At 45.4% G+C, this 12,889-nt stretch overlaps 1 protein-coding gene across 1 annotated transcript; it reads right to left on the bottom strand.

The window, feature by feature from the left end:
- Positions 1–211: 211 nt before the first annotated feature.
- tmem72 (transmembrane protein 72) lies at positions 212–11,805 on the bottom strand (the record flags this gene model as incomplete). The annotated part of the gene is made up of 5 exons (XM_079511943.1): positions 212–615; positions 1,086–1,225; positions 3,838–3,909; positions 8,537–8,603; positions 11,730–11,805. The coding sequence occupies 5 exons, from the start codon at positions 11,803–11,805 to the stop codon at positions 212–214; spliced, it is 759 nt and encodes a 252-aa protein (XP_079368069.1).
- Positions 11,806–12,889: the final 1,084 nt, after the last annotated feature.

Here is a 12,889-nt window from a genome sequence, read left to right as displayed (position 1 = left end):
TGCGTGCGTGCGTGCGTGCGTGCGTGCGTGCGTGCGTGCGTGCGTGCGTGCGTGCGTGCGTGTGTGCGTGCGTCGATTGTCAAAGGAGGGTGATTGTTGATTGTAGCAGAGTAGCCCTGTCTGAGGACCAGAAGTTTAATATTCCTCTCTGGCTGAGATGTTTACTTTCCGAGTACCGGGTTTGAATCCACACAGAGAAGTATACCATAGGTCAATCAGTGATCATGGGTGCAGTGTCCGAGGTGGTCTCTGGCTCTGCCTCACAGTACCTCTCCATCTCCTCCATCTCTCTCTCCACAAGGACTTCTCTACTGGTGAAACGCACCTGTCTCCTCTCTCTCCATCCCCTGCTCTCTCTCTGCTTGTCCTTTGGGACTGGGGCGTGTGCCGGCTCTAGCATTGCCTGGACGCTCTCTCCTTCCTCTCCCGGGTGGAGGCCACCATGTCTGGGCGTCATAGGCTGGTCGGGTTCCCTTCTTCCTGGGACCATGTGAAGGAATGAGCCTCCCCTCTCTGTCGCAGACGGGTCCTGGCCCTGAGGCGCTTTGGGAGTCTCGCTCTTGACCTTCTTACTTAGTATGAAGTTGAGCAAGGCTGTCACTAGAAGCATGCTCCCTGCGGTCACAAGACATCCTATGATATTTACAACTTATTCTGAAACAGAATCAAAGTACATGCATGAATTGCTGCGATTTTGAGAATTTATCCATTAATGCTCAAAACTGCTGGTACACAAAGTGTCAATCCCTATAGGTACATTTTCAAACTGTATGGACTGAAATTAAAGCTGCAGTCCGCAAGATTCATGTCCTACCCAGGATTCGAACCTGGAACTCCCATGCAAGACTTTTTTTGGGGGGGGCTACAATTTGAGCTTCATGCAGTACCGCCTGTCAACCAGTTGGTGTCCTACCCAACCATTAGATCTACTGTATATATGTCTCAATGGAAGAGTAGGGAGACCAGACACCTCCAACCAATGCAAAGATGCTAGTTAAATTAACAACATCATTAACGACCGTATTCACTAACAAAGTTGTGGATTGCAGCTTTAAGACTCCAGTACCTGACCTGAGTGGTTGTACCTGAGATAACGGCGTGCCACACCAACACAGGATGCAGGAAGCAGACCAGAGACATGACGGCGTAGTAGAGGAACTTCTGGAAACCGCCGACATGACAGAACCTCCTGCACAATGCAAACACTGGCCAGTCTGGAGGAAAGCTATGAGGGGAGAGAGAGAGAGAGAGAGAGAAAGAGAGAGAGAGAGAGAGAGAGAGAGAGAGAGAGAGAGAGAGAGAGAGAGAGAGAGAGAGAGAGAAAGACAGCGAGAATGACAGCGAGACAGTCATACAGACAGACAGATGGAGACAGAGAGACAGTCATACAGACAGATGGAGACAGTCATACAGACAGATGGAGACAGTCATACAGACAGATAGAGACAGTCATACAGACAGATGGAGACAGAGAGACAGTCACACAGACAGATGGAGACAGAGAGAGAGACAGTCATACAGACAGATGGAGACAGAGAGACAGTCATACAGACAGATGGAGACAGAGAAACAGTCATACAGACAGACAGAGACAGAGAGACAGTCATACAGACAGATGGAGACAGAGAGACAGTCATACAGACAGATGGAGACAGAGAAACAGTCATACAGACAGATGGAGACAGAGAGACAGTCATACAGACAGACAGATGGAGACAGAGAGACAGTCATACAGACAGACAGATGGAGACAGAGAGACAGTCATACAGACAGACAGATGGAGACAGAGAGACAGTCATACAGACAGATGGAGACAGAGAGACAGTCATACAGCCAGACAGATGGAGACAGAGAGACAGTCATACAGACAGACAGATGGAGACAGTCATACAGACAGACAGATGGAGACAGAGAGACAGTCATACAGACAGATGGAGACAGAGAGACAGTCATACAGACAGACAGATGGAGACAGTCATACAGACAGACAGATGGAGACAGAGAGACAGTCATACAGACAGATGGAGACAGAGAGACAATCATACAGACAGACAGATGGAGACAGAGAGACAGTCATACAGACAGATGGAGACAGAGAGACAGTCATACAGACAGACAGATGGAGACAGAGAGACAGTCATACAGACAGACAGATGGAGACAGAGAGACAGTCATACAGACAGACAGATGGAGACAGAGAGACAGTCATACAGACAGACAGATGGAGACAGAGATACAGGGTGGGATTTAGACTGAGCATTACAGTTGCTCTTGTTTCAGTGGCTGCACGCACGCACGCACGCACGCACGCACGCACGCACGCACGCACGCACGCACGCACGCACGCACGCACGCACGCACGCACGCACGCACGCACGCACGCACGCACGCACGCACGCACGCACGCACGCACACACACACACACACACACACACACACACACACACACACACACACACACACCTGTCTCACTGGTGATCTAAAAATACAAACATCAAATGGGCATCTCAGGGGGCAGGGGATGAAGGCGTACCACTCTAATGTGCTTTTTCACCATAGGCCCACTTTTCTGTGTGTATCTGGCTGGCACTGACATACACTTCATCGTGCATACAGTCACCGCAGAACAGAATACAGAATGCAAATATACAGATAAAGAGAGATGCATGCCGTGTCCCTGCAGTCTGTTGTGGAGAGACATTAAGAGACGGGCCATAATGGGCAATGTGAGTCATCCTTTCCACGACATCCATAGAAGGCCAGAGAAGAAGTTGCAAGGTTCTGTTCCGTCCAATGCCCTGCAAGAATGAGCGCTTTAAGAACACGAAGTCCTGACGTCACTGTCAGTAGAGTGCGTCAATCCACAGGTTCGTCTACTTTTTATTTGCATTGTAATCTCCATAGGGGGATTTTAGATCGCCTCATATAAGAACTGTGTTTGAAAAATAAACCGATCACCCCGGCCTTTTCACTCATATGGATATGAAGCATCGACTGAAGGTGGAAATGTACAAATATACCCAAAGAGTAACAAAAAAAGCGTTAGAAACGAGTGAAACAACCCAGAGACTACATTTCCGGGTAGGCGGGTGGCTGCATCTGCCCGTCGCACAACAGAAACTGAATGTTAATTACGTTTATTTTTTTTATTGATATTTAATGTTTCGTGGTTAGTACGAGTCGAGTCACCACCAGCTGAGCTTACGTCAACGAGGAATCTCAGGAACGCAATGTGTTGACAGCTGGGCGTGACGTATATTAGCAGCGACATTGCCTTCATATGTAGTTTCAAGGCTTTTGCGGCCACATGAATTCCATTTTCTCCAGAAACTGGCTGTATCAAATATGAATGGACATCATTAATGACGCACAGCCACTCCCCTGACAGAAAGGCCGGGGTGGTCGGTTTATTTTTCAAACACAGTTCTTATATGAAGCGACCTAAAATCGTCCTATGGGGATCTCAATGCAACTAAAAAAATACATGAACCTGTGTTTTGGCGCCCTCTACTGAAAGTGACGTCAGACTTCGGTGCTCTATTAGGCTCTTCAACTCCATGACCAGCCGCTAAGCCTATGAACTGCACTAATAGTTTTAGTTTTTACTTATTTATGGGTCTATGTGCAATAAGAAAGGATTATTATTCCGAGTGACACCTTTTGAATGCTTTTCATGCTTTCATAATATATTCTTTTATATATTTATCTCAGTGTTGTTAACCTGTGCGCCCCTCTTTTTGTGATGTGTTCATTGTATGCCTGTATGAGCTATATGGGATATCTGAATTTCCCCTCAGGGATAAATAAAGTGTCTATCTATATCTATGCTGTACTTACGGCAGACACATGAACAAGATGACATCCAGGAAGTAGGCCACTTCAACCAGCATTATGCACACAGATGACACACTGGTGGGAGAGATAAAGAGTTTCTCATGGTAGCAATAACAGGAATAATAATGATCAACAGTAATATAAGGTAAATACTGTACATGGCAATTAAAGTATGTACATTAATTATAGCCCGTTTTGAGGTGCTTGAAGGTGCTGTGTGCATGGTTCCATTTTGTAAATGTATGTCCATATGTATGTATGGGCACTGCACTGCTACAGTATGTGCATTTGCATGTATGTACATTGCAGTCTTAGGCCCCTTTCAGACGACGATGGTCTCCAGATAAAACGGCAAAGTCCCGTTGCGTTCTCAGTTTTTATTGACCCTTTACACGAGAACGCACACTTTATGAAAACGCTATAATATCGCTAGGTGGCGGTAACGGGCTGCCAAATAGACCAGTCACCCACGTTATGTACAAGAAGAAGAGCCAGCTCCCCCTTCACGCAACAGTTTCATTGTTCCCCGTGTCAATCACACTACAACACACACTACAAGTACACACTTCAACCCCCACTTTTCAATGACTTACATAGCTTGCTGTGTTAGGTGTTAGACTACGAGAACATTGTCCCCATTGGCCGTGAGTTCAAGCTTCACAGCGGACAGTTTCTCGCGATTTTTGCGGTCACTTTATTTTCTCACATATTAAAAACGCTACCAGATTAAAGTTAGGAATAAATAATACTGAGGTAAATGTTAATTAATAGGTTAATAGGGGTGATTCCTTTTTGTTTAATCACCTGGGGAGTAGGGAGGGTGATGGTGGTGACAGACAGCCCAGAGCATGCAGGCAGAGCGCGCCACGGGATGGTTATATATTTTATAATACATTAGGCTACATAAACGCTGCTGCCGCGGCTGCCACCTATCACAATTAAGGCATTTTATTTACATCATGGTTTTACATTCACCATCGCTGATGAGCAGCGCTTTGTAGGCGAGGAGGGAGGCTTGTTCAGGAACTCCATATATCATAATTATGCATCAATGTAATAATATATGCGCTGCGAGCCAACGTGAGCCATGATGTCATACGTTTTGCGGATTCACCGTTTTGCCTGTTTACACGGAGAAGGGATAAAACAGCGTTCTCAAAGATTTCCACTCTGGGAGGTGGTTTCACTTTGATGCGTTTTCACCTCCTGAGAACACCCTTCTCGTCTAAAAGGACCCCAGCAAACGATACTTTATTTTTCCGTTTCTTATGAACACCATCCTCGTCTAAAAGCCACCTTAGTGTCAGGTGCCTGTGTGTGTTGTATGAGTTTCAATATCAGGTGCAGAGGTGGACAAAGTACTAAGTGAAAGTTGTTCTGTCCACCTTGAACTTGAGTTAACGTACTGGAGAACTTGCTTTTATATTATAGTATTCAAAAGTACAAATTACAAAGGACCTTTTAATATCAATGTTGCATTGCCGTGTTGAAACAAAAAAATTATTAATAGTCAAAAATAGCAGATGCACACGTGATTGTGAGCTTGTAGATCAGCTATTTAAAAAAAGGTGTAAGCGTGTGTCAACGATACACATACAGAAACGCACAGCTTAAAGTGTACTGTAATTTATTCCATTTTCTACGGATTGTCTTGATAACATCTAACCATCTGAAACTGAAGTAATGTTCTCAAGGAGGACATAACCACCCACCACTATCAGCCTCCCCTATGTGTGTGTGTGTGTGTGCGTGCGTGCGTGCGTGCGTGCGTGCGTGCGTGCGTGCGTGCGTGCTTGCGTGCGTGTATGGGGGGTGGCCGGGTTCACATGAAATAAACATGCATACTTTTCATGCATTTGTGCCCTCCTTGGGGAGATGTTTTCCTGTGGCTCTGTGGGAGTGTGGCTGTGAGCCACACAGATAACAATAAGTAGGACAGAATGTCAGCCCTGCCTGCTGGTGACTTCTGCCATCTGCCACCATGCTCTGCACCTCATCACGTCCCCCGAGGGTATCCTGTCCATCCTACCATATCTGCTGTTTGCATGCCCACTGAGTGTATGCCCACTGTGTATGTGTGTGTGTGTGTGTGTGTGTGTGTGCGTGTGTGTGTGTGTGTGTGTGTGTGTGTGTGTGCGTGTGTGTGACGTGTGTGTGTGTGTGTGCGTGCGTGCGTGCTGTGTTTGCGTGAGTGTGTGTGTGTGCGTGCGTGCGTGCGTGCGTGCGTGTGCGCGCGTGTATAGGTTGGGGAAGTTATTCTGAAAGATTTGGCCACACACACATTCCTTCCTATATTAAAACACTTGCATAGTTCATTAGTATTTTTTATATTATTATATTTTCTGCAACTGGAATGTCACCAGATCAGGCCAAGTAGAACCAAGTTCAAGAGGGCTTTGGTGGATTATATCGATATAAATGAATACAAGATGCTCTGCTGAGTTGGTCCTCATTGTCCCTCCCGGTTTTTTTTGAGGGGGGCTGAACTGAAACAATATGTTGCCTCCAACTGAGTGACAGAGACCATAGATAATGAAAAGGATGGAGATCAATCGATAGATAGATATAATTTACCTTTGGCATGACATAGTAGAAACACAGATGGTAAATAAATGAAAAAAACATTATCTGCTCCCAGAAATGTCTTTACTTAAAGTGGTAACGTTTCGAGCCGTAGCCCTTCTTCAGACCTTCACATGGAAGGAGTAGACAACAATTATATACACATAGTGTGACATGCCACACCTGTGGCCCATCACCCATCAGTCCTAATCATTGTCACCGGTCAGGTAGTCTCGCGTAGCCAGACAACTATTCCACAATCTCCGAATGCTGAGTGCAGGAACTATAGGGCACCGAAGTCTGACGTCACTTTCAGTAGAGGGCGCCAATACACAGGTTCATGTATTCTTTTAGTTGCATTGAGATCCCCATAGGGCAATTTTAGGTCGCTTCATATAAGAACTGTGTTTGAAAAATAAACCGACCACCCCGGCCTTTCTGTCAGGTTAATGATGTCCATATTTGATACAGCCAGTTTCTGGAGAAAATGGAATTAATGTGGCCGCAAAAGCCTTGAAATGTGTCAACACATTGCGTTCCTGAGATTCCTCGTTGACGTAAGCTCAGCTGGTGGTGACTCGACTCGTACTAACCACGAAACATTAAATATCAATAAAATAAAAATAAAAATAAACGTAATTAACATTCAATTTCTGTTGTGCGACGGGCAGATGCAGCCACCCGCCTATACCGGAAATGTAGTCTCTGGGTTGTTTCACTCGTTTCTAACGCTTTTTATGTTACTCTTTGGGTATATTTGTACATTTCCACCTTCAGTCGATGCTTTATATCCATATGAGTGAAACGGCTGGGGTGATCGGTTTATTTTTCAAACACAGTTCTTATATGAGGCGATCTAAAATCCTCCTATGGAGATTATATGCAAATAAAAAGTAGACGAACCTGTGGATTGACGCCCTCTACTGACAGTGACGTCAGGACTTCGGTGCTCTATGCTGCTATTTCCGTTCACGAAAATATATTTTATTTACATTTTATTTTTTAATTTCCTTTTCTGCTAACCAACAAGCTATATAGGCCTATGCTTAGATGTTTTCTATTTATATTAGGATAAATGTGCGCGACTGTAAAGATGAAACGGAAGTGGGGAGGAGGCTTGAGCCTCTTTATATTTTACCATAGTATTTTACTCATGATAGCTTTTTCGATGTATGAAGGAAGCATTTGAAAATTGCGAGACTACCGGTCAGGTGACATTGACAAAAGTGGACAAGTCTCAATGTATATAATATGCATTGCATTAGATTAGATTCAGCCTCCTTAAACACAGATGGTGCCAATATATTAATTAAGGTTGTGTTCCATTCAGGTCAAACTGAGCTAGGGGGCTGCTATTGTGCATGTTGGCAGATTGTGGGGCGGTGCCAGTTTGCTGCTGTGTAGTTAGTTTGACTTAAGAAAATGTAACATTGAAAGAAGTTTACAAGCGAAATGCCTGCCAAGTGGGGTCCACCACGGATGCCATATCATAACTAACCCAATCCCTAACCCTAACCACCCACTAACCTAATGGACAGAATGATGCAATATCGGAATTATGAGCGGACCCCCAACCACGGCGCTTGGTTGACGCCTGGTCAAAGTTCACCAATGATGAACTCCACGTGTTGAATGTGACGCGGGAAGCTCCACATGAATAGGCTTCTGATGTGTGGTAGCCTGGGCACCATTTCATTTAGCGTATATGATCCTGTCGGGAGCGGATGATATCGTTACGCCATGTTGTAGTATTGTTTTGTAGTCGACAGGCAGGAACAACAGGCGGCAACTTCCTTTTCCCTCAAAACGATTTTTCTCAATAAAAGCTACAGGCTACGAGAGCTTTTATTGAGAAAAATCGGTTTGAGGGAAAAGGAAGTTGCCGCCTGTTGTTCCTGCCTGTCGACTACAAAACAATACTACAACATGACTTAACGATATCATCCGCTCCCGACAGGATCATACGGACTTTTGAAACAGAGACCAGGCTTTCCTCCGAGGTCGTGGAAAGCCTGGTGAGGCGAGGTTAGACGTGTGGAGAGTGACTGGACTGGACCATGCCCTAACAGTGTTTACCCAATGTCAATATGGCTGCCATGAAAAAGCTCTCTTGTGACTAATGAGCATATAAGCTACTTACATCAGATAAATGGCCAGACTGTGGAACTCTCCCCGATGCAGTGTCTCCACGCCTACAGCACACAACACTGGAATGGAGACAACAGGGTCAATTATTCCCTTTCATGTATGTATTTGTTTTTACATAGCCTGGCCCTACAATACTTCTAAGCACCAAACTTTGTGATTGTGACCAACAGGATGTAATTGTTAGTCCATGCGTTTTTAAGAAAATCATCCCACATTCCACAGAGCACACTGCATCTGACAAAGAATGATGCAAATTAGGTTCAACGTGAAGAGTCTAAAGCTGTTTGCAAAGTGGTCACCACTAGGTGTCAGGGTAGGTTCATGATTCTGTTCAATGACAAAGAACTGCAAGTCTTTCAAATCACTGTAGTCTCTACACTGTCTCAAAAATAATTATGCTGATTGCAGATACATGTTCACATCGTTAGCATGTGCAAACCCAAAATGGAGGCCTAGTATAGTACAGGGGTACCTAACCCTACATGCTTCTGTCTAGATGTCAACTCAGCTGTATGAATTAAGGGGGTGTAAGTGATAAAAAGCTTTATATTTCAATAGTTATCATACTATAGCCTATACTGTATAGCTATAGAGTGTTTGTTCAGTAGAGGTCTCCACATCTCACCATCTCACCAGCACTTTAATAAACAGAAGATTAAAGGTTGGGATGCCAATCAGGAGAGAGAACTCCACAAGGTATCTCAATCCTCTTAGCAGACCTTGTATTGAACTGTGCTAGTGTGCTTTCCTCGAACTGTGCTCATTCTACAAACTGATACAATTTTCAATCAATCAATCAATCAATCAATCAATCAATCAAATCAATTTATATTGTTTCAGAGGCAGTTACAATATTGTGTCTGCCATTTGTGTTTCATCACTTCCTTTTCACTTGTGTATTCTGTATCCTGTGTGAGTTCTCTCTCCTGACTGGATATATTGGTGTCTTGACCTGAAAACGGGTTTTCTGAGCTGGGGAGATGGTTACAGAACAAACACGCAATGATTGTTATCAGAATATAGATACACTAATACACTTATTTCTTACACCCCTTGCAGTCATATAAAAAGTGTATAACATGCCCTTTGCTGGGAGGCAGGAATGAGGTAAACCCAGAGCATGCTATTGGAGTGGGGGGGTCACAGCTAACATGTGGAAGCAATTGGTCAGGCCTGTTTACCAGAAATGTGAAGATAGAATCTGCACCGGTGGGATTAGAGCTACAGCGAGGGGATGTAGCTAAATGCTTTCTGGGAGTTTATGGAGTGTGAGAAGAATTAACGCTGCTTACAGACATGCTGGTGGAAAATTAACATGTATGTTCAGTGCTCACCGTGCGTGTCTGTGTCTATATGGAACACACACAGACACAGACGCACGGATACTCCCACGCGGCTGCCCCAGACACAGAGACCCCGGAGTACACACACACACACACAGAGATGCACAGAGGAACACGCACATACACACAGAAACGCACGCGCGCACTCTTATACGCACTTATAAAGATCAGACAAGAAGGTGTGAGTGCATATAGCAGCTTGTGATCAAATGAGCCAATAACTCAGCAGGCTAAAGAGGCCTCGGCATGAGGCGAGGTTAGACAACTGCGGGCCAGTGGATGTACAGAGAGTCTGCAACTCTGCATGTGTTTGAATTTAGAGCGGAGGGAGGTCTAGAGAGGGAGGGAAGCAGCGACCAGACAATCTCCCCACGATTTACTAGTGTGGCTGGAGGGTGTATCTAGTAGCTGCTACTACTGTACTGCAGCCGTTCTCAGCCTTTTACGTACTCAGTGACGGGCCATTTGTGACCAGATTTGACTGAGAGACTGCCATCGCGCAAATTACAGCTTTTCACCAGAGGAGAAAAACTTTTTTTTAAATTAATGAATTAATAGCATAGGCAGACTCTTCACATACTAGAGCTGTCTGAAACAAGTGTCAGAGCTGAAATCGACATGTAAATATGAAATAAATGCTTAAACATGTAGCTAGGTGTATAATGTTAGAGACCACAGAAGTGAACCTTTCAAGCCTGTTTTCTCAACTCGCTGTTTTCTGCAAGACATTAGCCTACTCTATAAGCCATATCTCCAAAACTGGTGGGTCAAACTGAACAACCAATATGTCAATTTGAAGCCATTTGAAGCTATGCCTGCTTTGATATGACATGAAAAAACGAAAATTTAAAAAAATCCAATGGCAGTCCCTCACATTTGTACACTCTCAGAGTTACAGCCCCGCAGTAGGGGTCCATTTGGTTCCTAACTGTCAATCATCAATGAACACTTGAGGATTTAACTGCAATATCATAGTATCATACTCGCGGACTGAATTTTGGGGCCTAATCAGGGCTGAGGAATCCAATTTCCATTAAGGTTCCTACTAGCTATCAGACATTTAGCTGGGGAGCCCCCTGAAGGACCCCTGGGGGCCCCCCAGACTCCACATTGGGAACATGCGTACTGCACGCATCCCCGCTTCCTGTTGGACTCTCTGGAGCCACCAGGGGCAGTAAAACATTATTTTACGCTATAATGTTATATGTTGTATGCTCAGCAAATTGGCCATGAGCAAACTCACCCTGCAGTGTTTTGCTAAGAGAAGATCTCAAGGTCGTGTCAGGGTCAAAGGAAAAGCAAACAAACAGACTTCAGGACAGACAGAGCAGCAGTTTACTGTATATGTACTCAGGTTTTGGATCAAGGGAAAGGGCGGAAGCACCTATTTACTGGTCCCTGGGCCCGGGGGCAAGGGGAAATGACTTTTCTACATTCACCCAGCAGATGGCTGCTCAGATGAGCGCTCAGATGAGCGCACAAGGTCAGAGCGGTTATAGGGGTTAAGTTGTCTTGCTCGGGGACACTTACCCAACTCAGATTGAGGAACCTTGCGTCACCAGACGCGGTTTAGATCCGATGATAAAAAATAGAAAAAAATAAAAGCGTCGCTTTGAGTTATGGTCCCCCCTGTTGAGGGTCCAACCAGCGAGCTTCTGATTCTCAGACGGCCTCTCTACCCACTCAGCTACGGCCAGGCCACTATCATTAAAATTCACTACATTAAACTACAAGTTGCCAAGCTCACATTGTGAGCTTATGTAGATCGGCTATTTTCAGCAATTTTTGCCGTGTTGACAAAATATAAAATCAATACCAAATAAGTAAACGTGGATTCCATACCTACTGCAGTGGAGATGCCAAAAACTCTGCAAGCGCATTCCACCACGATCCACCAGGCTCGCTCCGACCCCCCCATAGCAGCACTCATACTTCCTTTCCTCCTGTAGGCTTCTTCTCGGTGCCTTGCTGTGCGTCCTTCTCTCTGTCTCTCAGGGTTCCCAGTGGTCAGTAAAGAGGCATTATTCTGCTGTTCAGGTGACTAGGAGTTGGATGGATGGAAGCACAGTGCAGTGGAATCCGTGTATAGCTCCATGGTGGCTGTGAGCCTGGCTGAGTGTACTGTGGCTCCAACGGCTGCTAATCAGCCTAATACTGCGATGGGCCAAATACAAACACCCACAGTCCAAATCCTGAGTTCTTACTTGAGCCTTTTCGGGGCCCATTTGTGGAAGTATTAACACTCAGGATTTCTATAGTGCTCGTGGCTCGTGCGTCCTGACCTGCACACACGAGCTCACGCAAGCGCTGCACACGCACACGCGCGCGCGGCGCGCACGCGCACACACACACACACACACACACACACACACACACACACACACACACACACACACACACACACACACACACACACACACACACACACACACTGCACTGCACATAGCAACATGCAACAGCAACAACACCAGCATTCCATTGGTGTGATCCAAGGTGAAAATGTTCAAGTCAGGGTCATTTCTGAACCAGATCTGATCAGAGATGGTTAAACATTATTTGCCCTGAGGTACAGATTAAACACACACCCGCGCACGCACGCACGCACGCACGCACGCACGCACGCACGCACGCACGCACGCACGCACGCACGCACACACACACACACACACACACACACACACACACACACTTACTTCTCTCCTCTTCTCAGTTATTTATTCCTACTAATTATTCAGCCTCATCGATAGAAACATCTTTTAATCTCATCGGGAGCTAAGATGTTACACTGTAAGGTGCTTAGAGTTTGAGTCAAGAGCAACAAGGGCTTCTACAACAAAGACTCTTTCACACGCACGCACATACTCATGTGAGCACAGCGGTGTGCACATACGTACGCACGCACACACAATTGTTGGAGATTTAAGCTGTAGTTTTGGGCCATGTTGTAAAGCCTTTCCGGATCAGCAGCGATCAGCAGTTGGAGCAAACACAGAGTCAGTGAA

Source organism: Electrona antarctica, assembly GCF_951216825.1.
Source record: "Electrona antarctica genome assembly, chromosome: 10".
NCBI lineage: Eukaryota > Metazoa > Chordata > Actinopteri > Myctophiformes > Myctophidae > Electrona > Electrona antarctica.
Note: the sequence above shows the minus strand (reverse complement) of the source record. Positions and strands in the feature narration are given on the sequence as shown.